The 27706-nt window shown below is 32.8% G+C and overlaps 1 protein-coding gene across 1 annotated transcript in view; it reads right to left on the bottom strand.

Moving 5' to 3' along the window:
* The window catches only part of LOC127736991 (kinetochore-associated protein 1-like), a 78744-nt gene that overhangs the window by 26940 nt on the left and 24098 nt on the right, over positions 1 to 27706 (bottom strand). The window contains exons 22-37 of the mRNA XM_052247547.1: positions 26919 to 27038; positions 26485 to 26628; positions 20054 to 20152; positions 11067 to 11170; positions 10278 to 10380; positions 9382 to 9519; positions 8193 to 8312; positions 6800 to 6875; positions 6468 to 6532; positions 5499 to 5609; positions 3993 to 4021; positions 2885 to 2986; positions 2157 to 2341; positions 1347 to 1444; positions 783 to 936; positions 79 to 257 (exon numbers count right to left, since the gene is read on the bottom strand). Coding sequence (XP_052103507.1) covers positions 79 to 257; positions 783 to 936; positions 1347 to 1444; positions 2157 to 2341; positions 2885 to 2986; positions 3993 to 4021; positions 5499 to 5609; positions 6468 to 6532; positions 6800 to 6875; positions 8193 to 8312; positions 9382 to 9519; positions 10278 to 10380; positions 11067 to 11170; positions 20054 to 20152; positions 26485 to 26628; positions 26919 to 27038 — 1827 coding nt within the window. The remainder of the gene's footprint in view (positions 1 to 78; positions 258 to 782; positions 937 to 1346; positions 1445 to 2156; positions 2342 to 2884; positions 2987 to 3992; positions 4022 to 5498; positions 5610 to 6467; positions 6533 to 6799; positions 6876 to 8192; positions 8313 to 9381; positions 9520 to 10277; positions 10381 to 11066; positions 11171 to 20053; positions 20153 to 26484; positions 26629 to 26918; positions 27039 to 27706) is intronic.

Genomic DNA, 27706 nt, shown 5'->3' with positions numbered 1-27706 from the left:
GCTATCATGAAACAGTAACAATCTTAGTTATTTATACCTTTCTGACACACATAAGCTATGCCATCTACAATATCATACCTCATTAACAAGCTGGATTCCCATCTGATTTACTAATGATATCTGATGAACAGTATATAACATATGAAGTAGAGTTTGGTAAGCTAACTGTATGTGACTATTGTCCTTTAGGTAATTCAGTACTGGTTTAACAGCAGTTGTCAACTTTTCAATGCATTCTGCATCCTCTGCAGTCCCATCTTAAACAAGAATTCGTATTTTCATTAGAATATATAATAAAAAGATGAAAAGATTGTCCGAAATGATTGTAAAAGGTTTGTCATGGTGAACAAGAATCAATCAACATAGGTGTATTAAACTGTAGTTTCACTTTTCATTTGCCTATCATTTTATAATACAGATTCAAATAATAGATTTTTACTACCAAAAGATCACTACATCTGCTGGTGAACTACCTATGGATACCATTAGTCCACTACCTAGTGCTTAAGTATAAGTATGATTCCAAGCTTTCTGCTCTTTTGGTTTATCCGTCTATTTTCGACTGCACAAAATATGTATGTTAAAAGAAAACCATACAATCTAAAATAATAGATTTTTTATAAAATTCATTTGTACAGCAGTTAAAAGTAGTGTCCTTGTTTGAAAAACTGTCATGTAAGATGGCACCTGCAGACAATATTACTAATATACTAAAATGTTCCAAACATTCACAGAACATTGGAAAAATTGTATATAATATAAGATTTTCACAGAAAACATACCAATAGTTGGATGACACACACAATATTGTGAGATGAATGGTAGAATTACAGTAGAATTCATCACAAGAGCATCTTCTTTAAACATGCTGTCTGACATCCAATCAGAAACCATTTCTACAGAAGGAGTTATCTTCTCTTGATTCATTTCCTCCTCCTAAAAATATATTAATCTAATAAGTTATTCATTATTTTTTACAATTATAATTGATATATGAAACAAAATCTGCAGTAAGCTACATTCAAAACAATTTTAGAGAAGAAAAAAAACCCCATAAAATAGGACTTCATTACTGTTCTTTATGAAGTGTGTAGTAGTAAAACTGCTCTTTAAAATAAATCCAAAATAAAACTTCTCCATTTCTTTCTGACAATAAATTACAAATAATGAATCACTATTTAAGAGTAAAACATAATATTTACTTCCAAAATATTTTTCTAAAATTACAATAATCTGGCATCCAATTAAAATCTGAAAAATCGTTTTGAACAAAAACCAGTTACCACTCTTTGAAAGAATAATGATAAATACTAGAAAATTGCATTATATGTATATATATATTATACCTGTTCACATATACTATATTCTCCTGCTTCACACTGCTGACTTACAGATAATGCTAATGATGCTGCTTTGTTTAAATCTAAACACTTCATAAACAGATCTGAAACATGCATACATTTATAATGGTAAATAAGCTGTTAATTGAAATGTATTTCTTTTTTAAGATTATAAAACCACCAAAGATATTGTTGTCTACATTAATATATACCTGAGTTCACACTCAGTTTTTTGGTATTATAACAAAACTCTTTTAAAAGTTTTTAAAAAAATACATACATCAAAGTTTTACTTTTCAGATTTACTTTCAGTTATGCCTGCCATGTTGATATGTCAGTAAATGTCTTTGTTGGCTGGACCCCCAGGTCTGATTTAGGAAGGGGCCATCATAGAACAAACTGCAAATACATAGTCCATATGAACTGGGTAAAAAGTTATTAAATTTTGGTGTTATAGACCATATCTTCTGATTTAAACAACAATGACTAGGCTAGTGTGTCTGTAAACCCATAGACATATACTATATTCTCCTGCTTCACACTGCTGACTTACAAATAATGCAGCACAGACAAAACTTGAAGCTAGACTTCCTTAAAACATAACAAATCCTTTACAAGTTGGTATCTGTATTATTTGTAATTGTGTTGAAGAATAACTTTCAAATTCTTTTGGTGTTGTCTCATTGAAAATCAGTATATTCTTATTTTGTAATTCACAAGAATGGCCACTAGATATAGCTTATAAATCCTTGAATTTCCAGTGGCTTCAGTACTCTTTTAACATGCCAATATTAATTCACAGTAACATTGTCATACCTGAATGACCACTACATACAACTAATGCTTCTGATGTCAACATGTATGTAACTTCAGGTAAACTTCTCAGTTGACCAGCTGTCAGATCACAGTTCTCAGAGTCAGCTTGCAGTTTTAGGAATGACAGAGCTACACTGTATAGTGTCTCTGCAGTCTCCTCTGTACGATCAGACTCAAGTAACATACTGAAAGTACAGTTATATAATAGTTGTGATAGTTTTACAGAATCTAATTGATTGTTGGTGTTTAACGACACTTTCAGAACAATTGACTATATCGTGGCGGCCAGTTTTTATTTGTGGAGAAAGTCGGAGTGCCCAGAAAGAACCAGACCTTTGGCAGGAAAACTGGCAATCTTAATCAATTAAGAACATAGTCAAACGCACATGCCACATGTGGTGTTCGAACTCACTACCACAGTGTTGACGGCTAGTATAACTGTAGATGAACTACTTAGATCACTTGGCCACCGAGGAATCAGAATCTGTATGTTAACGGATCATATGACCATAACTATGGGAACAGTGTCTGATACATTATCTATAGTATAGTGTCAGCATATGAATAAAATTTTCTGATAATGTCATTTTCTAATATATATGATATTCAGATAACTTAAGCTGTGTCATGGCTGGTTCATTCAAGATACTATGTTACAATTTGGTGTTCAAATGTTAACATCAAATTTTATTGTGTGTTCTCCATAGTACAATCTTAATCATCCTTACTTGCAGTATTTTAATGCAGTTTGAATTCCACCAGTCTTTGCAGCTTCTATGGCAAGTTGTCCTTGAATCTTTACATGTGAGATTTGTAAAATATCTGCTAATCTGTAACAAAAAAACACCATGTTGTTTATTAAACTAGATGTTCCAATGAGTTTGTATGGCTCTAACAGCTCCAATGCATAATGCTATTTAAATTTATGTACTATCAATTTAAAACAATGTTCTTTTAGGTGGGATTATCAAATCAAATAAACCTTCAGATTATTCAGCACTAGTCTGGTTCAAATAGACCAAGTTTTTTTTCAAATAAGATCTTTCAGTTAACTATTCCATGAATACGTATGTAAAAACTTTCTTCTGCAGTGGCTACCTTTCAGGATGCAAGGCAGTGTCATTTAAGATAAATTCAAAAGTCAACCACCTGCATATACTATTTCAAACAGCCCCATCAAATGTTGAGGAAGACATTTTTAAATAATCATTTTTTTTCCTAAATTTCTGTTCATAGCTATGGTGTCAATATCAGTTGGATGGTATGAGTCATCTGAAAAACTGTGAGAGGAAAACATTAAATGATTAATTCCCTCACATTTAATGATAGTATCTCACAGATCTCCAGAGAGGATGAACATTTTTTTTTGTTTTATCCTTTTTTATTTACAGTGATGACAGCAAAGATGATAGCTTGGTAGTATCAACATGTTTTGTTCTGAGATAAAGCTTGTGATGAATCATTTTTAATATACTGCAGATTCATGTTTATTTGTGGGTATAGGTGAACCACTTATTTAAATGTTCAACAAAATACAAATTATCTATAGGCTTGTATTCAGACTTCTTCAAAACCATGAAATCAAATATCCACAAAAATACAAATTTTCCTCAATTCAGGAAAATTAATATATGCACAGTTGTTTAAATTGGACAAGTTGTCATAGAAAAGTATTTTAAGTGTATTATCCCAAGTTTAGTCTTCAGCTGTTTTAATGTGACTGTTTCAATCTCTGGGTTTCTCTGGTAATCTTCTGATCTCATATTATCAATAAAATATGATTAAGTTATGTAAACCTCAACATCATTTTAATTTTGAATTTCCTTTTAAATTTACCTGAATACTTTTGTTTTGCTAGCTTCTTTCTGAAATAAAAAAAATACACAAATGAATGAGAAGTTCACTTGATTTCTAGCAACAACTTAATATAAACAATTGTTTTTTTTCAAACTTGGTCTTTTTAAATTTCTCAATAAAATAAGGTTCACAAGATAATACACAGTAACAACATAAAGTGTTATTTTCCAATATATCACGAACCTTAAAAGTGAAAATTGTCAATACTAAACTTGAACTCAATTTTGTCATTAGTAACTACATATTTAAATTTGAAAATCATAATTAATTTCATGGAAAACTGTTAGTAGATGCCTGCCCATCTTACATCACCATTTTAATAGTTGTGACATCTCCTTTGTACCTGATTAAAATTAATTACAGGGTTATCCACAGAATGAAAATCAAGGGTGGGGGAAAAAGTTCATCAAATCAACTAGAGATGGTGTGTTGTGTTGTCGAATCGTTCCTTAATTGTTTACTTTCTGCCTTACATGTTGTTGTCATGTATAACTAATATGAAAATAGGGACTAATATACATTTTTTGGTCACCACACCTTAAGAAACCTATTAGAGAAGTTAAAAACAGATTTCAGGAATATATATAAGTGAGGGATCCACATATTGCTTTTCATGTGATAAAGTATTCATATTTTAAAGAGCTTCCATTCATGACAAATTTTGATTTGATTTAAATGGTCTTTTGGAAAACCACATAGTAAGATAAATGATAAAGGAATTAATGATAAAAAACATCAAAGCCATTTTCACCAATAAGTCTATCAAGCAGATCAGATCATAAAATTGAGAATTTGTTATATATATATAATGACAATATTATAAATTACCCCCCCCACCCCCCTTTTCCAATAAAAAAATGATGTTGATTAAGGAATTATATATACCCAGTTTAACTCTTTTCCTTAATGGCACAGCTGAGCTGAGCTGTTTATTAAAATGTCTATAAATAACCAGACAGTATTGTCTGGTATTTAGGTGTTTCCCAGTATTTTCCTGCCAAAAGTGCACATGTGACATGGTTGTCAACAAAAGAAAACATGTGGTCAGGGAATTCATTTGATTTCTGGATTATACCGCTTTTATTAATTTAGTTTGGATATATATGCATTCCATTTTGGAATTTAAGGTACAGTCAAGCATTTGTATTTAAAGAATAGTTTGCAAACAATTTGACGAAACTGGGTTATGATCGTTCATTGGATGTTACTTTGTTCAACCATGCGAGACAATGTAAATAATGCAATCAGCTGTCAATGTACATCCCCTGAGGCGGTGTTCACACCATTAAACACTAATTAGATTTCCTAATTGCCACTGACATGATAATTAGATTAGTGATATCCGGAATTGAACTTCAATCTATTGAATTTGCAAGTGTGGCGGACTATAAAATGAGCGTGGCACTGGGAATTTTAGCGTGGCACTAGGAATTTAAGTGTGGCGCACCGCCATGCTTAAATAGGTCATGGTGATCCCTGACTTACCTTGTTAGATTCTCTTTTAATGAAGAACTGTTTGGCATAGGTTACCAGTAGTTTGGTCCTGATATTTACATTACAGTACTGATCTATGGTTATATACTGGTCATATTCTTTCTAAACAATAAAAAAAAAAAACTTTTTTATTTTATCATGATCAAGGTAATTGTTAAAAGTACCAGTACACTTGAAATTAATGTAAATTCAGACTTTTTAAAGAACAAATGTATAACCTTGAATCTTTGACAAAAAAAAACCATGCAGGATTAATTGACTCTTAAAACATTGTAATTGTCTCCTAAATATTTAAATGCAACTTTTTTTTTTATTAATGTTCAACTAGTTGTATTTTTTGTGTATTTACTGTAATTTATAACATCACCATATGTCTAAATATACATTTTAATCATGTAAGGAACTATGTTTGTGTTGAATTTATCATATAATGTTGATATCCATCATTTAAGAAACTCATAGCTATATTCATCATTTGCATAAACTTCCAAGTATGATTTGAAGTCATTTGATTAGATCATTCACACAATAGCTATAATGTTCATTATTTTTATATTGCCTTTTTTATAAGTGTATAGCTTTGTTGTGGGATCTATGACAGAGATAAATTATCATTAAATATCTTAAGTACGGATGCTACAAAAGAATATGTGAAGTGAAAATTTTGGTTACTCTCAATCATAACCCTGCTATTAAAAGTGTTTTTTTTTTTAGTTAAAAATTTAACCTCTGCCTGTGAAATTGCTATAATAAAAGCAAGCTATTGTATTAACTGTGAAGTATAAATACCATAATCAGATATCTGAACAACTGTGGATAATGCTGCCAGGAAAATGATACATTTGTTGCAATGGACATGTCATTTGTCACTCGTGAGACAGAATTTCGGCAAATATAAGCATGCAAACCTCCCCTTTTATAACATTTTATGAAAACAAAATGATAAACTTATGTTTCTACCTGAAGAGCCAGTAAACTTTGTAAGACCAACAGAAGATTTCTTAGTTCATTAGACTTCATGTAATCTGAAAAATAATTTATACAGAATTTTTTAACCTTCAATGGAGTTTTGTACTTGATTCACATCAAATACTTTTATGCCATGAATTCTATTTAAGTTCAATAACAATATCAACACATTTTTTTTCTCATTTAAAAACAATTCATGAACATGTTGTCAGAATATTATACACAAGGTTTAAACGGAATATATGAGATAAATTTTTGAACATTCTTTTCGAATGTTATAACATTTTAATTAACTTTTTCTACTGGAACCTTAAATACATTACCTTCCTCAAAATCAACAATTAGTTTAATAATGTAACTTCCTGCTTCTGTGAACAATGTTTTCTTTTTGTGTAGTTCCTACAACAACAAAAAAAAAACAAAGAACTATATATTGATTTTTTAAGAAAAGAATAATTTTTCTGTTTTATTTGTACTTGAATGGAATGAAAAGACAATCCCAATTTCTGACATCTTACTTAACCTTTTTGTCACAAAGAGAACTTTTGTATTGTTTGTATGGGATATTTGTCACCGCAACTGGACACTGTCAGGTGACAAAATGAAATAACGAAAACAAAAATCTGTTAAAGGAAATGAAACATGGGCTTCCTTGATCAAAACAGATACATTTGTATTAGAACATGACTGTTTACATGAAAACACCACATTACTATAAAGTTTTCTTACTGTTCTGCATTTTATACTTGAACTAACATCTTCTTACGGTAAAGTTAGTAGAGTATTCAGGATGGATACCAATGTATGCTGTGGTTGTCTTAAAACCTCAGAAAAATAACATTATAAAAAGACAACACATCCTGGATTACTGCAAGGAAATGCTTTATTCTGGTCTATATGTTTCGCACTTACGGTGGCGTCTTCAGGACAATTTAATGATAGGAAACCAATGCTGAAGTGCATACAATGAGGTTTATATGGGGTACAAAAAGGTTAACAAGAGGTTACGTCATAATTATAGATTACGACTTTAAAATGAAAGTTACAGTAAAAGTTAATAATGAATTGTCAGTATCTTTTCCAAAATGGACAACTCCTCACTGGACATTCCGTACCATTTCATCTGGCTTCACTCTAAATGAGGTACTGCTTCCAACTGCATCTGGAATATTGTGGTATGTATGGTAGGCACACATGTAGGGCATTGTGGAAATTGCGGTAAGTCTGTATAATACTTGCAGTTATGGTTCATTATCCATGTTTCAATTTCATTTTGAAAATAAAGTCGTGTGGTTCTGCGGTTCATTCCATTTGAGGTAATCTTCTTTGGACCTTGTGTGTGGTAGTAAACCGTTTTCTAGAATAGATCAGCAATTTGGGAAAGTTTGTATTGTTATCCATGCTGTGTGGTTGTATAGTACAACGCTCATTTGGTAAAGGTGGATCGTATGGATGCAGGGGTTCACAAACAAAAATTAAAAATATGCATCAAGTGAACCAACACCTAATGGTAGAGCTGTTAGAGTAATCAGGATGGATACCAAAGTATGCTTTTGTATCATATTCAACTGTATTTATGCAGATGAGATGAATATAACCACTATAAATCTCTGCTTTATTAAGTGGGTATCAGAAGGAAAAATAGCAATACCTCATTCATCTATATAATAAAGAATCTGAGAAACAAACCATCAATTGATCTCTCTATATACTGACCTTGATATCTAGTTCTACAGTGTCATTAAGTAGAACTTTGACATAATCCACAATTCTCTGTCCACATTTCAATCTCTCATTCCCAGGTAAGGACTTTAGTAAGTCAATACATTCATTTACCTGAAATACAGAAAATTACAATTTATGTAAATGAAAAACATAAAACAATATTCTCTAATCTACAAATGACAGATGATTTTGTACCAACGTGTTGGATAAATCTCGAGGGACAAGATTCGTTTTGGGCAAAATATGGCATTGAATTTCAGCTTTATCATAAAATATCAAAAAGGTTGATATTTAGTTCTTAAATGGCCTTCATGCTATGTCAAACAAATGTCTTCATTATAGTACATTAAAGGCTCCAAAGTCAGCACATTTTGAAGATACTGAAATATACTATGAATTTGTGCATTTCTCAGAGAAAAACTTTAGAAAAACCTTATACACACCCATGAACCAAAATATTTTTTATCCAAAAGGTGACACGGTTTATTTTGAATCCCAAGGCACAAAAATTTCTGGATCAGGTAAGACAGCCAAATAAATTATGCTAAAAACTATTTTAAGTTATGGAAAAATTAGACCAAAACTGACATTAAAACACAAATAATACATAAATAAGGGGTCATAACTTTGTTATTTATAATGTGAGGTGCCAAAAAAAGTATGTTTTGTATTAATAGTAATATCACAACTAATTTCTTTGTGAAATTTGTAGAATTATGGCCCGATTTAAAAAAAAAACAAAATTAAAATCTTTTAGCCCTTCGTGAACTACTCCTTCCCATGGTCATAGGTAAAGCTGTTTTATCATGAAAAATTTAAAATTTAAGAATCATATGTGAAAATCAAGCAAAGTCCACAAAATATTTTATTATATTTCTGAAATATTATATATGTGACTATAATGAATCTTTTGTTTTTAAAAAGCTGTAGAGGAAATACTAAAAAGAAGGAACAGTTGAGATCTCAAATAGTAGTTTAATCCTGCCACATATTCATGTGCTTGTCCCATGTCAGGAACCCCATCAAGAGAAAATAAACAAAGAGTACTATCAATTTAGAAAACAACCCTGGTATTAACAAACAGGGACTCTTCACTCTAATGCTGGACTAGGGAAGAACATTGTTAACAGCAGAAGTGCAAGTTGTTGTTGAATTAAAAAATAATATTAAGTTATTTTACCATGCCATTTTTGATCAAATGTCTCATTCTAAACACATAAAGATCCAGGGTAAGTATGACATTGTATCCTCTCATCACATTAAAGGCATCCTCTATACTGTCTCTTGTATTCTGACTCAAAATATAGTACATCAGCATCTACAATACATGTATAAAGTTCAAGAGTTTCTTAAAGTCAACTTGAATTATAATTTATAATCATCTACATTACATGTATGACGATCAGGAGTATCTTAAAGTCAACTTAAATTATAATTTATAATCATCTATAATAAATGTATAAGTTCAGTTTCTTAAAGGGGCTTAAATTATAATTTATAAAAAAACTACAATTCATGTATGAAGATCAGGAGTTTCTTAAAAGCAATTTAAGTTATACTTATAAACATCTGCAGTACATGTATATAGACCAGGTCTTATAATGTCTATGGCATAAAGATAAGAAGAAAAATTTTACACATCTAAAACCTTTAAATAATACCCTAAATTCCATTAAAATGTATGTGGGAGGGTAGGAAGGGAAGTTTAATTATTGAATGTGGGTCATAGGTCTTTTTTTTAGTATGCGTCTATTACCATTATGCAAAATTATCTAAAAAATGGTTCTTGGTTGTAGGGATATTTTGGAAGTCCCTTCCTACCCTCCCACATACATTTTAATGGAATAGCCCTTAACATTTATGATAAAAGCATGAAGACTGGACCATTACTATCAGTTATGGCTTCTTCAATTTGTTACAACTAAAGTCATTTACCAGAGTTTACTCTCTTATCATTGACATTAATAGTACATCATTTTTCAGATCTGCTTTAAGATTTCAGGTGCTATACTTTTGTATCAACAATGGAATGATAATAATTAACTAATAATAAGATTATCAATAAATATTAGATACCTCCCAATTATTATCTGATGGTATATCTTCCTTTTTCAGGTTATATTTATGCATCAAATTCTTTAACTCCATTAAATGGACTTGTTCTTTAATATCATTTACTCTGCAATATAAGAAATCATTTTTTTAAAATATGTTAATTCAAATGAATACAAGGTTAATAAAAAACAAGAATGTTTCCATAGTACATGGATGCCCCACTCGCACTATCATTTTCTATGTTCAGTGGACCATGAAATTGGGATCAAAACTCTAATTTGGCATTAAAATTAGAAAGATCATATCATAGGGAACATGTGTACTAAGTTTCAAGTTGATTGGATTTCAACTTCTTCAAATACTACCTTGACCAAAAACTTAAACCTGAAGCGGGACAGATGGACGGACGCACAGACAAGAAAACATAATGCCCATACTATATCTTAGGTGGGGCATAAAAATATAAATGTCTATTAATTGATATTGTTAACATTTTTTAAACTATATATTTCTAAAACCCCAAAACAAATAGTAAAATATTTCAGTGTATTATCATTGCCACCTATATGTAAATTTGTGTGTATTGACTTAACAATGACAATTCTTTCTTTTACTCTGTATCAGCATGAAATGGCTCTAAACTCCAACAGAAACTCCATTGGAAGTAAGTGAACATTTGAATCAGTATATGATAGTGACTCAGTTGACTTCAGAAGCTTCAAGTCAATTTCCATTTGGTGTAAAGAGAAAAAAAAAACAAAAACAAAACAAGATGCTGTGCAAATAAGCTAATTTACAGAAAAAACTTACAAATCATGGTCTAGTTTAAGGGCTTGCTGGACAAGACTGTTTATTTCTTTACTCCATGGTATAGGAGCACATTTAATTACCTCCAGTATTGAATCACATTTGTACTGAAAAACATAAAATAATATCTCGGATAAAATCTGCTTTATACATGAAGTCAGCAGCAAACTGATAAAAATCAGGCAAACTTTGATAAACAAGTTATGTCAAGCCCTCAAAGCAAATGGGATAGTTAAGCAAATAACTTTAAAAAAATCATAGTTCATAACTTCTGACAAAATTTTACATTATATTTCTCATACGGAAGATCGAAATACAATATAGATTTATCAAAACCATGATAGACAATGTTATCAAATTCTGCAATTAACATAAAAATATACTAGGCAGATTTAACAACAGGCGGAAACCCAGTTGAAATTAAACAAAAGAAATGGAACTCTTTATTAGAGAAGGTAAAAAAGACCAAATTGGTAAATTTGAATTGTTTACATCTGTTTCTATTGGCTTTAAAAGTTTAATGAATGTGCATAATTTAGCATTCTAGCACCTTACATATGTGTTTTTACTTAAATTAAGGTATGGAGCTTCGATTTGATTTTTTGATTTTGATTTTTCGTGTTTTAATGCCACTTTTAAGCACCGCTTTTGGGCTATTTCGTGGCGGCCAGTTTTTATTGGTGGAGGAAGCCGGAGTGACCGGAGAAAACCACGACCTTCGATAGGAAAACTGACAATCCTAGTCAATTAAGATTGGAGTCGAGTGCACCCGCACGAGCGGGGTTCAAACTCACAACCTCAGTGTTGACTGGCTAGTGATTACAGTAGTAACTACTTAGACCACTCGGCCATCGAGATATTTGTAAACTTTCTAAGTTATAGACAAATTTTCATAAAACAGTTGATTATGGTAGGTGCAAATGCATGTGGATCTCTTTTCTGCATAAGCATAAATTCCACAGAAAAAAATTCCAAAGAAAGATAATAGATTAATCTTTTAAAAGCATTAATTTGCATATCTGCCCCAGCGACAGTTTAAAAAAAAAAAAAAAAAATCCCAAAAATTGGTAATAATTTCATGAAAAGAGAAAGTCAAGTACTCCTTTTTATGTTCAGGCTTGTTTGGGTTGACTATTCTGTCATGAAAACGTATAAAAGAAAAATATTTGATAGATCATCTCGCTTCAGATTCTATTATTTTCATATATTTATGCTATAGTATAGGTTGATATAATAACATTTAAAATTTAAAGTACTAAAAAATGAAATATATGATTCAAGTGAAATACCTTTCTAATGAGTCATAAAAACAGAGTTGGAGTGTTCGAATAACAAATTTTTACTAAAAGTACTTGACAACAGACTTTTCAAGTGGATCTTAAAAATGCATAACTTCAAAAAAACTTTAATTTTTTGTATGTGTTATCTAATTTTTAGTCTGCCCTTCCACGAAATATTTAATTCAATTTTTTTTTAAATATTTTTGAATTTTCGAAAATTCCCCCTGACAACCAACCAGACAATAGTTTTAAGTTGACCAAATGCATAAAAGTACATTAAATGATACTCAATAGCTAGTAGATACATTTGTCTTTTCAAATACAACTAACATATAAGGATCGTAATGATACTATGTGGATAGATTGATCGGTTTTCAAGAGCTAAATTGACAGCGAGCCATCACTACAATGGCTTCCATTTTTACGATTATAAAAATCAGGTGGCGTAATGGGGAGATAATTTTGACGAAGTAGAATCCTGACTGACAAGCAATATGATTATATCTCTACTTTGAAAAATTATACAGCATGAAATTTTTTGCAGATGCAAAAAAGGCTAAGGTTACATCACAATCCAGCTTGAACTTTTACAAATCGTGACTTGGATGGAGAGTTGTCTCATTGGCACTCATACCACATCTTCTTATATCTATGAAACCTGTAATAAATAGTCTTTAGAGGTAATAATAGATATTTACATAACCTGTGGGATGAAGACTTCGTAAGGTCATGATTTTAACTTTAGCATGTGACGGAAGGAGTTTATACTTCATCTATTAACAGCTAAACAAATCTTACACATTTTCTTTAATCCTTTTAAAATCTAAACTATAATGTATTCAAATTCTTTTCTTAAATAATCCTTTTTAATTCATTTTTTTAAGTTGAGAATACTATATGTTATAAAACAAGAGTGCACACGCTGAAATGTCTCGCCTTCTTTACTGACCATTGATTTTATGTTGATAGTCCTAAATATAAAGCTTTATTTATACATAATTCTCCAGATTAGAAAACACCCTACTTAAACAGAACTCTGTTAGAGTTTGTATGTTTGGTACTATGATGGACTTAGTCTTGTATGAAGATTTGTCTCATTGGCACTCATACCAAATCTTTTTATATCTATTAGCTTAATCATTGAATAAAAAACAACCAAAATATATCATCAATAAGATTAATTCCGTTTACGACTAAGGGCACCAGTATGTATGAGGGTGTGTGTACTGTCGCTTGTGGTCCTGAATAATCTTGGCAAACCAAACATATACCAAAACTACAATTACTAACTGTATATAACAAAGATAAGATATAAAACTAAACTATTTATTAAAACAAAAAACTAAAACTCACTAAGGACTAAAACATTTTCATATAATATAAAAAACATAGTTAATAGTAAAACATTTACATATTAATACCTTGATGTAACATTTGGCTTTCTAGGGGGCTACTCATTACAGTTTCTGACGAATAACATACACAAAATATATATTACTTATGCCTGTGGTAGATCCGAGCAGACAAAACATACAAAAAATATATATTACTTATGCCTGTGGTAGATCCGAGCAGACAAAACATACAAAAAATATATATTACTTATGCCTGTGGTAGATCCGAGCAGACAAAACTAATTTCGAGAACCTGTGGTAGATCCGAGCAGGTGAATGTGAATAAAAATAGATTCTGCGGTAGATCCCAGCAGGTTAATGTGAATAAAAATAGATCCTGCGGTAGATGCCAGCAGGTTACCTAATGCGAATAACAATAGATCCTGCGGTAGATGCCAGCAGGTGTACAAATGTACTTAATAATTTTAAATATGTATAAATGAATTGGGGGAAAATAATTTCCCTGAAATTATGTTGGCCAAAATGAGCAAAATTAATGAGTGAAAGCCCCCAAGAAAAGATACATCATATATGATAAAAAACAATGAATAATAGTACCTTTAAAAAAAAATACAAATTATATATATATTTAACCTCACATTTATGTACAAACAATATGAAATGATGTATAAAATCTACTAAGAGAAATTTTCACTTAAAAACACATTTTATCTTGAGCTGCATGTATAGTTTTAGGGTTGGTTCTAATATAACGCATGTAACAATCAGATGACCATCTACCTAAAGTTTGAATAATGTGGTCTTCAATTCCTGCAGCAGCTGCAGATGTAGCTGCTCCTATTCTAAATGAATGCCCACAAAATTTATCATCTTTATACCCAAGTCTAAAAAGTAAATCTCGCAGCAAAGAAATAAAGCGATCCCTTGATAAGGGAGTATGGTCATAATCATCGTTAACAAACAAAGGTGACTGAGGCTTAGCTCCTGAATCAGTTCTGAATTTGATATATTTTCTCAAGGTAGCTACAGGGTGAAAAACATTGTTTTCAAAGATAGTAATATTTACACCTTGCCTGAATGGATCACACTTAGAAGAATGTAAATGGAAAACTAAATTTTTTAGTGACACATCTAAAGAAATATCTTGAATTGAAACAATGGTATCCTTAGAAAAGTCTTTACTACGACAAGTAAATTCTCCACATCGGAGGAATCCAAAAAAAGCTAAATTAAATGCGCTTTGTAGCATTAAATCAACCAATGGAGAAAATACCCCAGATCTTAACAAATTACATAGTTCTTTTAAAATCGAAGAAGTAATAGGCATTCGTTTAGGACGTATATTACACTGAGACTTTTTTAAACCTCTTAGAATGCACTGCAAACGAACAGTATTTGCTAGCGGGTCTGAATGACCCTGTTTTAAAAAATAGTGTCTTATACCTGCTAAATACAATTTAACAGTTGAATGTGCTAGTTTTAACGAATTTTTACAATAGGCAACAAAAAAAATCAAACAATTTTCATCTATATATGGCAATGCATTTAAAAAACAGTCTTTTCCATTCATAACCATAAAGTTTTGAAAACATTTAACACCAGTCATATATGCCTGCTTTGTACTCTGACAAAGGCAGGCTTCCCATAATTCCTCAACTTGTTGAATCAACTCATCATTAACTGGGATGGCTTCAGGCAAGGTGTTGGTTCTCGATCTGCCAGTGGTTGTAGTAAGCGAAACTTCCTCATCTGATAACGAGAAATAGAGTCTGCTACAGTGTTTTCGACACCAGCAATATGTTGTGCATGAATGACGAAGTTATATAGAGCAGAAAGATAAGTTAGCTTCCTCATAAGTTTCATTATACTCTGGATTTTTGATCTTCCTTTGGAGATAATCTCTACGGTACTTAAATTGTCACAGTAAAATAATATACGTTTTCTACTCCAGTTGTGACCCCATAGAGCACAGGCCATCACTATAGGGTACAGTTCAAAGAAAGCCATAGACGTTTGTTCATTTAAAAGTTCTGGTGTAAATTCGCCTTGAAACCAACTTCCCTGATAGAATCCCCCGAACGATTTAGGTGTAGCATCTGTGTAAAGTTGGATATCTGCAGCTTTAATAATGTTGTCATTAATGAAAAAGGATATTCCATTCCAGTTTTTAAGAAATTGAGACCACATTGCCAAATCAGATCTGCAATTCTTAATATGTACATGGTGTGACAATTTTTTAACAGTAGTTGAAAGCTTAATCAAGTGAGACACAAATGATCTGCCTGGTAAAATAACTCTACTTGCAAAATTTAAGTGGCCTAGCAGACTTAAAAGTTCCCTTTTAGTACATGTATTGCGTTTAGAAAAAGATTCAATTGTTTCTTGAATTCTTGCAATTTTCTCTTTAGGCAAACGTGCCTCCATCTTTATAGTATCAAGAAAAATGCCCATATATTCTAAAATGACACAAGGACCTTCAGTTTTCTTTGTTGACAAAGGAATACCCAAAGATGAAAACATTTTTAACACATTGCTCATAGTTAAATGAGCATTATCTGCTCTTGGTACAATAATTAAAAAATCATCTAACAAATGTAAAATATTTACAATACCATAGTTATTTCTAGCTATCCAGGAAACTGCCCTGGATAGTGTATCAAAAATTTTGGGACTTGATCTACACCCAAACACTAATCTCTTAAAAAAATAAAACTTTTTGTTCCACTGTATACCATGATAAGGCCATAATTCTGATTTAAGTGGGATAATTTTGAACGCATCGCAAATATCTGTTTTTAGAAGCCAACTTTTTCTACCTAACTGCTTAATAATATGAGTAGCATCATCAATAGAAACATACTGCAAAGAAAATTCTTCCTTATCTATCAGTTCATTTAGACTTGGATTGTCCTCATCCTCATGTGGTGCTGAAAGATCAACAATTAAGCGCTTTTTCTTACTATATTTATGTTCTGCTAAACCAATGGGGTTTATGCGATAGTTGCTAAAAGGTATATCATTAAAAGGTCCAATGAGGTATCCTTTCGACACTTCAGTTTCAAGTAATTCTGACACGCATATAGGATTTGTAGATGCTGACTTCAAATTTTTACAAATAATAGACTTTGATGGGAGAGTCTTTAACCCAGTGTAAAAACCATATCTTAACCCATTTATCAAATAATTTTTAAAAACTGAGTCAGGATGTCTATATAACTCTTTTTCCAAAACATCTATATTTACAGGTGTAGAGACAGACATGTCATAATTTTGAGGTGTATCTAGTTTCTCCTCTGTGTGTGGGGCCCGTTCTTTTGAGGCCCCTGGAACTCGTTTTTTGTCTGCTGGCAGTTGATTTTTGAATGATCTCCTTTTCAAGCCAAACACACATGGGCATTTCTACAGCGTGGCAGTATACATCCCCTGTATCCATTGAAATTGTTACAAATTTCTCTTCCAGAATGAAAAACCCTTTCCCTACCATATGTATCCTGGGAATCATCAATTTTATTTCTGGATGACCTTTGCGTGAGAGAACAAAATCCAGATGTGTGAAAGTTACTGCCGCAAACATTACAGGTGTTAGGCCTTATATTTGTGAATATATTACAGAATAATGTATTGTTCCTTATGGACCAATCAACTGCCATGTTATTGTAGCGTAAATGTGCAGCTGAATCGAGGGAAAAACGCTTATGGTATTCATAAAACCCATTGCCAGGGTATCGAGTAGCCATGTCTACAATGTCTCTCTCATACGTGTCGAGCTCACTCCTACGGTGGGGGAACGTGGAACACATAATGTTCTTGTAGATACCAAACGCTTGGATAAACTCCCCAATAGACAAAGATCTGTTTAGTCGTGGGTCAGGTTTTGTGTGGTAACTGGAAGTTTCATTCTTTTCTTCCCCGTCTGTTGTACCCATTCCCACATAATACGGGATAAGAAGAGAGGATAGGTTGATGTCCATACCTGTTATAATGCTTCTCCTTACTTGTGGTGTCACTGTTTCCACAAACGGCAAAGACTAGGCTGAATAGCCTCTTGGTGTTTGAACATAGCGATTGTTCCTAAGAGCTTGTTCTTCGCTACCCGCTGCAGCCGTTGGCAATGCGTTAGTTCTCAGAGCGGAGTAGGCTGTCTCCAGGTTGAAATTAAGACCATTGGCATTGTTTACTTCTTCACTTCTTTGACTTCCGGATGAAGCAAAAGTAGGAATCCACGTGTTTCCGGTTCTCGTTGTTGTTGTCTCATCACGTGCTTCCACTGTTTTCTCTGGGTAATTAGAGTGTTGACTTGGCCAGTTAGTGTTGTCACATTTTGTTGCAAGGACTGCACTGTCGTAGACAGCCTTGAAACAATGTTTATTAAAGTTCTATTGTTTGTCTCCACAGATGCATCTTGGGATGCCGCACTTCCTAATAAGGCGTCGTGCATGTGGTCGTTGATGGTGGTGTCTGTGGCAGTGGAATTCTGGGATCGCGCACTTCCCAATATGGTGTCAGCGTGGCCCTCGGCGTTTCTCCCCGCATCGGAAATAACGTTTTCTCCAGAATCTTGTAAAAGCCTGACCAATGCCATCCTCCTCGAATTTTGAGGAATTCTAATCCCTCTTGCGTTAAGTTCTTGTCTTAATCTGATTAAAGTCCAGTTTTCAGGCATTTCCGGATCGTAATGCACGTGTGTCCTTGTCCCCGATCTACGAATTGGTCCCATGGTGACGAATAACAGAGGTTTAAAATTAAAGCAGAATACAAATATAATCCAATTTAGAATCGTCTTAATGATAAATTGAAAGTTACAAACTCTGGAGAAAAACGATGCACTATCAAGACTATGAAGCACAAACTTAAAAAAAAGTACCTTTGTGGCTGATCCTGAATTGTTTAAAAACGTAAATCCGAATTACTGGAAACGAAACACTTATACTTAGTGAACGAATGTTAGTTTAAAATAACATACGAATTCTGTATATATATACTCCAAATAGCAAATAGAATAGAATATTCAAATTAAATCTCAGAGAAACAAAATATGGCTGCTGAAACTGCAACAAGCTTTATAAAATGACCACCTATCCCTTCAATATCTATAATGTGATTGGTCAAATCCTTATCTTATCTCTGTAGACAAAAATAACTTATCAAAGGTCTTGCTAATATTAAACAAATGATGGGACAGGGTAAAAGATGATGAGGACAGAACAAAAATGTATAAACTCCAATTTAATACATTAAATTCCCACTAAAAGTATCACATAAACTTAACATGATCAAAGAAAATGAGGTCAAGGACAGATAAACCAAACCAGAAATACATGTACACCTTACAATCATTCAATACACCAAATATAGTTGACCTATTGCTTACAGTTTCTAAGAAACAGTCAAACAGGAAAAATAAACATTGACCAATGAACCATGAAAATAAGGTCAAGGTCAGATGAACCATGCCAGACAGACATGAACACCTTACAATCAATCTATGCATTAAATATAGTTGACCTATTGCTTATAGTATTTAAGAAACAAACCTAACCATGAAAACTTAACATTGACCAATGAACCATGAAAATGAGGTCAAGGTCAGATGATACCTGCCAGACAGACATATACACCTTACAATCATTCCATACAACAAATATAGTTGACCTATTGGTTATAGTTTAAGAAAAACAGACCAAAACACAAAAACTTAACACTGAGCAATGAACCGTGAAAATGAGGTCAAGGTCAAATAAAACCTGCCAGACTGACATGTACATTGTAAAATATTTCCATACACCAAATATAGTTGACCTATTGCATATAGTATAAGAAAATAAGACCAAAACAAAAAACTTAACCATGGAAATGAGGTCAAGGTCAGATGACACCTGCCAGTTGGACATGTACACCTTACAATCATTCCATACACCAAATATAGAAGACCTATTGCTTATAGTATCTGATATATGGACTTGACCATGAAAACTTAACCTTGTTCACTGATCCATGAAATGAGGTCCAGGTCAGATGAAACTGTCTGACGGGCATGAGGACCTTGCAAGGTACGCACATATCAAATATAGTTATCCTATTACTCATAATAAGAGAGAAATTAACATTACAAAAAATCTTAACTTTTTTTTCAAGTAGTCACTGAACCATGAAAATGAGGTCAAGGACAATGGACATATGACAGACGAAACTTCATAACATAAGGCATCTATATACAAAGTATGAAGCAACCAGGTCTTCCACCTTGGAAATTCTAAGCTTTTAAGAAGTTAGCTAACGCCGCCACCGCCGGATCACTATCCCTTTGTCGAGCTTTCTGCGACAAAAGTCACAGGCTCGACAAAAAGCAACTTACCTGTTGACTACTGATACAGCTGATAATAGCTACAACTTTAGGCTCCCACACAGCCTCACCAAGGTAGGATGTCATTCTTCCAGATCTTTCTAATAAGTCCTAAAAAAAATAATTTTTTCTCTTTCAGATTATGTTTTAATATATCACATCTACATGAAGATTCTTCGTCTGTCAGGTTAAGTTTCAATGTCACTTCACTTTTGATACTTAAAAAGATATTCCATATTTTCACTATCAGTAGAAAGGGCCTCGGTTGCCAAGTTGTTCTAAGTAGTGCAACAACTGTATCACTAAACTATAAGTTTTCCTGCCAAAAGTTAATGGTTCTCTCCAGCACTTTGGCTTCCTCAAACAATAAAACTGACTGCCACAAAATAGCCTATAGTGGTGTTAAACTCAAATCAATCAATCACTATCAGTAGAAAAGATATATTGTATTTCAAAGACAACAGAAACTAAAGCAGATTTTTTTTCAAATGCTATCATATTCTTTAACAGTGAAAACATTGATGTTACATTTGCCAAAAACTTTCATTAAAGTAAAATAATAACCAGTGCATGAATTGAGGCTTTAATGTCAAAGATAGTTTAATGTTTTGCTTGAATTATCAATAAACTAATTCCTTGTGAGGTCCTTTCAACTTTATTCTAATAGACCTTAAGGTGACTTCTTTCCATATTTTATTTTATATTTTTGACTGCCCCTTGATATTTTAAATTTTGTTTTCAGTCAAAGATTTTTTAACAAATATTTTGTCTTCAGTTAAACCATGTGGGATTTCTACATATTCACATAACTTGTTTTATCTTGTATTAATATTTTAAGAACTTGTATTTGAGATTATAAAATATATTTGACCAAATAATGAAGTATTACAAAACTAAGATTGTAACAGTTGTGATGTCATGGATAAAGAAATTACTTGTTATTAATTTTTTGTTACCTAAACTTTAAAACAGACATTAATTGTTAAATAAAAAGTTAAGATTTAGATATTAAATAAATATATTTTTCAAATACCTTTTTTCTATTTATAATCACACTATTATTTCTAAATCTAAGGCCACACCAATTTGATTAATAGTTCTTTGGATTTTTCCGCTCCTGTTTTGGAGAAATTGACTTTTCAATAAAAAAAAAAAAATTACCGCTTCCGCAAATTTTGGTGCCGCATGCCGCTCCAAATTTTGTTTCTCCATGAATTTTTTTTTTCACATAGACGTTTTTCTTGTGCATATATTGCTCCGTTCGATTCAAACGCACCTGTGATAAATCGAATTGTAAATAAAAGGTCAAAAATCGGGATGCCAACATGTTAGTTGTGTCAGCTCATTGCCGTGGACAGGTAGTTACTGAACACACAGTTATCCGAAATGCATCTCGTTTTATCTATGAAGACCTGTTCTAGGAGACAAATATCAAAAATCTGTCTTTAGATGACCACGATCACATCAATGTTCGTTAGAACCATCGTCATCCCGGATCATTGTTTCAACAGACATAGACCTGAATCTGAATAAGTACGTTGCAGGGCCAGGATATGGCATCAATGGCAATGCCAACGGAAGAGAGGCGCTGGAAAATTAGTCCAACGATGTGAGAGCAACTGAAGTTTTAAAGCTCTCAATTGTCTTTGCACACACGAGATTGTTTGGTAGTCTATTCCAATAAAAAAATTGTTTTTACAAAGAATGACGGTTTATATTGTTCAGATTTGCTATGTGTAATTTTGAAACACCGGCTGCTGTTTTGTACAAATTTATCTACAATGTTTGTTGTTTTATAGACCTATCTATCTTGGATGAAATTAATATTAAATTCCCATGAATTTTTAAAAAATCACAGATTTATCTTATTTTGATGAAACCCCATATCCCCTTGTTACCGTAGAAACTCGCCTAATAGTCGATCCTACTATAAGTCGGGTGCCCTTTTCAGCTCCAAATTCTAAGGATTTAGTCTTGACCCTCGTATAAGTCGGACAAAATTTGGGCATTTTTTTTTTTCAGCTGACAGTAACTGAACGCCGGTAAAACTTATGCAAATCCAGGAATAATATTCATTTCTGCATTAATGTTTGTTTGGTTTGAATTTAGTTGATCCTCATCATGATAATTTATATTGCTGTTAATAATAAAGATGTATTCATTTCTCTTGTTTTGTTCACTGTTCAAATGTTTGAATAGCCATGTGTTGTTTACGTAATGCATCAATGATTTTGTAGGGTATGACTAACAACCTTTTGTTTGAGAAAAGCAAAAATAAACCAATATGAACCTGAAAAATTTAAAGTCAATCAACACTTGATGAAAATATTTTTCACAGCATACATAACTCGGTGTTAAATGAGCATATACACTTCATAATTCTTATTATATTGTGATGATTAAAGGATTAAAAAAATTAAGAGAAGCTAATCAATATATGAAAATAACTAACTCCAACTCATTAGTGTCATCTGTTTACCTATCACTGATAGTTTTCACACCTTTAGTAAATACAACTCTTTGTCTCTTAATTGGGGTTATCAATGGATTATTATGGCTGGTCAATCAATTTTGTAATTTTTGTTTACCTGAGACACTTTAATGAATAATATTTTGATTTTGGGAATGAATCTTGATATTATTTTTTGATTATTATATGATTTATAAGCATTGAATTGATATCATGATATCACAATAATGACACAATAACTCCGCTGAAAACATCCTTTCACATATTTGGTACATTGTTATCTCCTTTTCATTTTTGGTTCTTGGCTCTTCTTTTGGGTTTATAGGAAAACCATGTGACCATGAAAATCAATACACAAACCGGAAACAGTAGAATTTCAACACGAATTTGCAGAAAATGTTTACCAAAGAACAAATAAAACACAAAGACAGTATTGTAGTCATTTATTTTCAACAAAAACCTTTTATTTATTGATTTATGTAGGTTTGGCAATCAAAAACGTAGTTTTGACCAGGAAATTCACTCCTGACCACTTTTCTCAAGCTTGGATTTTTCCTCTGGTCGCTAGATCTCGTCTATTAGTCGGTCCCCCTCTCTGGATTATGAATTTTACTCCCAATTTTCTGACTAATAAGCGAGTAGGAACGGTAGTCTATTGGCATACAAGCAGAAATCTTTTGTAAGGGAAAATTTAAGAGTTCCTACGTTCGAGACCAAAATGGTGGTATTGTGATTGGCATGCTCATAACAATTAGGGATGTGTAATTGGTTCAACCACTTCTAGTCAAGCTAAAGAGTTAAAAATGCATTGCAGCTTTTAGGAGCAAAAGGAAAGAGTATTTGCTGTCAGAATAATGCATGTGAATGTTGTGACATGTATTTTAAGGGAATATTTTAATACATTGAGATCTACATGCATAGCAATATAACTATCTTACTCATGATGTTGTTGAAATATTCACCTCACTCATTATGTTGATCCTTTGCATGGATAAATAGTTCAAACTGGACATCAAGCAGCCAATAAACAATCATTACCATATATTGATATAATGAAAACAACTATATCAAAAAATATTTAATAATTTGCAAGGGCATTTTTTGGATACATACACATATTTAAATTTTATTCAACATATGTCATTTACCTAACTAACATAATTCCTCTTGTTAAACTGCATCTGCTATGCTTACTTAATATATACACATGTATGAATTTTAATGAAAATTCACAGACAAAGCTTATTTGACGAAAATAATCAAAATTAACTAAACCCCAGCGAGACAAGAAAGTTTGGTATGGTTCATGGGCCAATCCATCAAATTATATGCATTAGAGCATGTTTCTTCTCCTTTTTCTATGAAGTAACCCAGTTATAACATGTACATAAATTCTAAATCGCACAATTTAAAAAAAAAAGAAGAAATGATTGTAACAGGATGCTGTTACGAAGTCTCCCAAACGAAGCTCCCATAATTCGTAATTCCCAGGGTCGCCTGACATTGGACAAAGTCCAGTGAAAATTGGTTTGGTCCAGTAAAGTTATATGCATTAGTGATGCCTGGGGACTAACCCTGTATATCATTCAAATCATCTTGGCATGACAAACCAGAATATATATGGTTTAGGGGTGGGGATCTCGACCATTTACAAGATACTAGAACATTGGGGGTGGGGGGAACCCCTGGGGACTGACCCTATACGTCATTCAAATGTTTGAGACATGACGAACAGGAATATATATGGTTTAGGGGTGGGGATCTCGACCATTTACAAGATATTAGAACTTTCTCAAATGGCAGGGGGTAGGGATGACCCCTGGGGACTAACCCTGTATATCATTCAAACCATCTTGGTATGACAAACCAGAATATATATGGTTTAGGGGTGGGGATCTTGACCATTTACAAGATATTAGAACTTTCTTAAATAGCAGGGGTAGGGGGTGACTCCTGGGGACTAACCCTGTATATCATTCAAACCATCTTTGCATGACAAACCAGAATATATATGGTTTAGGGGTGGGGATCTTGACCACTTACAAGATATTAGAACTTTCTTAAATGGCAGGGGGTGGGGGTGACCTCTGGGGACTAACCCTGTATTTCATTTGATGTGCTTTATCATGACAAACCAGAATATACATGGTTTAGGGGTGGGGATCTCGGCCATTTACAAGATATTAGAACTTTCTCAAATGGCAGGGGGTCGGGATGACCCCTGGGGACTAACCCTGTATATCATTCAAACCATCTTAGCATGACAAACCAGAATATATATGGTTTAGGGATGGGGATCTCGACCATTTACAAGATATTAGAACTTTCTTAAATGGGAGGGGGTGGGGGTGACCCCTGGGGACTAACCCTGAATTTCATTTGATGTGCTTTATCATGACAAACCAGAATATACATGGTTTAGGGGTGGGGATCTCGACCATTTACAAGATATTAGAACTTTCTTACATAGCAGGGGTAGGGGTGACCCCTGGGGACTAACCCTGTATATCATTCAAACCATCTTAACATGACAAACCAGAATATATATGGTTTAGGGGTGGGGATCTCGACCACTTACAAGATATTAGAACTTTCTTAAATGGGAGGGGGTGGGGTGACACTTGGGGACTAACCCTGAATTTCATTTGATGTGCTTTATCATGACAAACCAGAATATACATGGTTTAGGGGTGGGGATCTCTACCATTTACAAGATATTAGAACTTTCTTAAATGGGAGGGGGTGGGGGTGACCCCTGGGGACTAACCCTGAATTTCATTTGATGTGCTTTATCATGACAAACCAGAATATATATGGTTTAGGGGTGGGGATCTTGACCACTTACAAGATATTAGAACTTTCTTAAATGGCAGGGGGTGGGGGTGACCTCTGGGGACTAAACCTGTATTTCATTTGATGTGCTTTATCATGACAAACCAGAATATACATGGTTTAGGGGTGGGGATCTCAACCATTTACAAGATATTAGAACTTTCTCAAATGGCAGGGGGTCGGGATGACCCCTGGGGACTAACCCTGTATATCATTCAAACCATCTTAGCATGACAAACCAGAATATATATGGTTTAGGGATGGGGATCTCGACCATTTACAAGATATTAGAACTTTCTTAAATGGGAGGGGGTGGGGGTGACCCCTGGGGACTAACCCTGTATTTTATTTGATGTGCTTTATCATGACAAACCAGAATATATATGGTTTAGGGGTGGGGATCTCGACCATTTACAAGATATTAGAACTTTCTTAAATGGGAGTGGGTGGGGGTGACCCCTGGGGACTAACCCTGTATTTCATTTAATGTGCTTTATCATTTAGAACATTTTTAATTAAAAAGATTGTGTTTATCACAAACGGTTTTCAATTAATAATCATTTGAAAATTTAAAAAAATAAAATCCCATAGGGTTCTATAGTAAAACCCTCCTTTCTTTTTGCCCCTCAAAGTACCCCTTTATAAACCCCATTGCAAAAACAAAACCCTGATTGCACCACTAGACATGTTAGTCTAACATATTGTGAAACCCTAAGTTAATCTGACAAGCAGTTTTGGAGAACGGGTGCGGACAAGTTCAAATTTAAAAGCGGCGGAAGAGGAAGAAGAAGAAGAAGAAGAAGAAGAAGAAGAAGAAGAAGAATAATAAGAACTGAGCAAAAACAATAAGTCTTCCCAAACTTCGTTTGGGAGACTTAATTATACCGCTTGCTTAACTTGTAGAGCACTAGCCTCATAAAAACTCATTTTCAAGAAAAAAATACAATCAAAAAAATTTCGCTCGCTCGCCCCATATTTTTTGGAGTTTTTGTCCGAAGAACTACAAATCAAACTGGTGTGGCCTAATAAGAATAAATCTCAAGCAAAATTATCTAAGTTAACATAAGTTTGAACTGATGGAAAAATTACTGAAATCAAAAGCTCTGTGTGTTTAATTTGTCTCTGTCACATAATACTATACCTTAATATATTTAGAAAAGATAATATCCTCTCTCAGGTTATGTTCTCTCATATAAGGTCTGATCTGTCTCTCTAATGTTTGATTGATCATTTCTATGGCAACCACTTTATCCAACATCCTGAATGTGACAGTTTCTGTTGTTTCCTGACAAAAGAAAAAACTTACAGATTATTGTGTGGTAATAATACAACAAAAAAATCTTTAACCACCACTTTGAAAGTATTGAATTCAGCTTTTTCTTATATAAACTGATAGATTTATAAAAAAATTACATTAACATCTGTTCATTAGTCCATGTAATCAAAGATATCATTATTAATCTTCCCTTTATATGTCCATATATTTGGGTTTATTCTGAAAGAAGCAGTCAAAACAGCATATAAAAATCAAGTCTGTTTATATATCTCTTGACAATGCTGATAGTAAAAATTAACCTGTAGAAAATTGCCAAATGTGAGTTTACAGTTGTACTTTGTCTGAAGATCATGAAGATGTTGTAAATTGGTAATCAATGTCTTCATCAAATCTAAAACTTCCAGTCTTTCTATCTGGGTCTGAAATATAAAAAAATATATATATATTTCAATTTGTTTTATCTTACAATTCTTTCACAAATATGACATACCTTGTGGATCCCAGTTTCTAACTTACTTGGCTAACAATGATGGCAAAACATATGAAATTTTATTTCTTAAATGTAACAGGACATCAAATAAAAGAAATCATCAGAAATATCTGCTGTATAATGCAAAAAAAAAAAGCATAAAAAATTGGCCCCTTTTGTGCTAGTTTATCTAAATGTTATCAAAATTCAAAAATTTTTACTCTTCGTTAGTCTAAATAGTAAAAAATAGCTATCAGAAAAGAAAAAACTAGAGGCTCTTAAGAGCCTGTGTGGCTCACCTAGGTCTATGTGCATCTTCAACAATGGATACTCTCCATCTTTGTGGACTGGAATAGAATTCATGACAAAAATCTCTTCTTAGTTGTAGTCATGCTGATCATTTTTGCTTATCTAAGTTTCTATCTATCTATTATACTTTTTCAGATATTAGGCAAAAATGCAAAAAAATCAGTAAAAATTGTTATTAAAGGGCTATAACTCCAATAGGGGATCATCAGACAATTTCAACCATGTTGACTTAATTGCAGAACTTGTCTTGCTGATCTTTATTCTATATAAAGTGTCTATCTATTATAATTTTCAAGATAATAGACAAAT

Source organism: Mytilus californianus, unplaced genomic scaffold, assembly GCF_021869535.1.
Source record: "Mytilus californianus isolate M0D057914Y unplaced genomic scaffold, xbMytCali1.0.p SCAF_4, whole genome shotgun sequence".
Classification (NCBI taxonomy): domain Eukaryota; kingdom Metazoa; phylum Mollusca; class Bivalvia; order Mytilida; family Mytilidae; genus Mytilus; species Mytilus californianus.
Note: the sequence above shows the minus strand (reverse complement) of the source record. Positions and strands in the feature narration are given on the sequence as shown.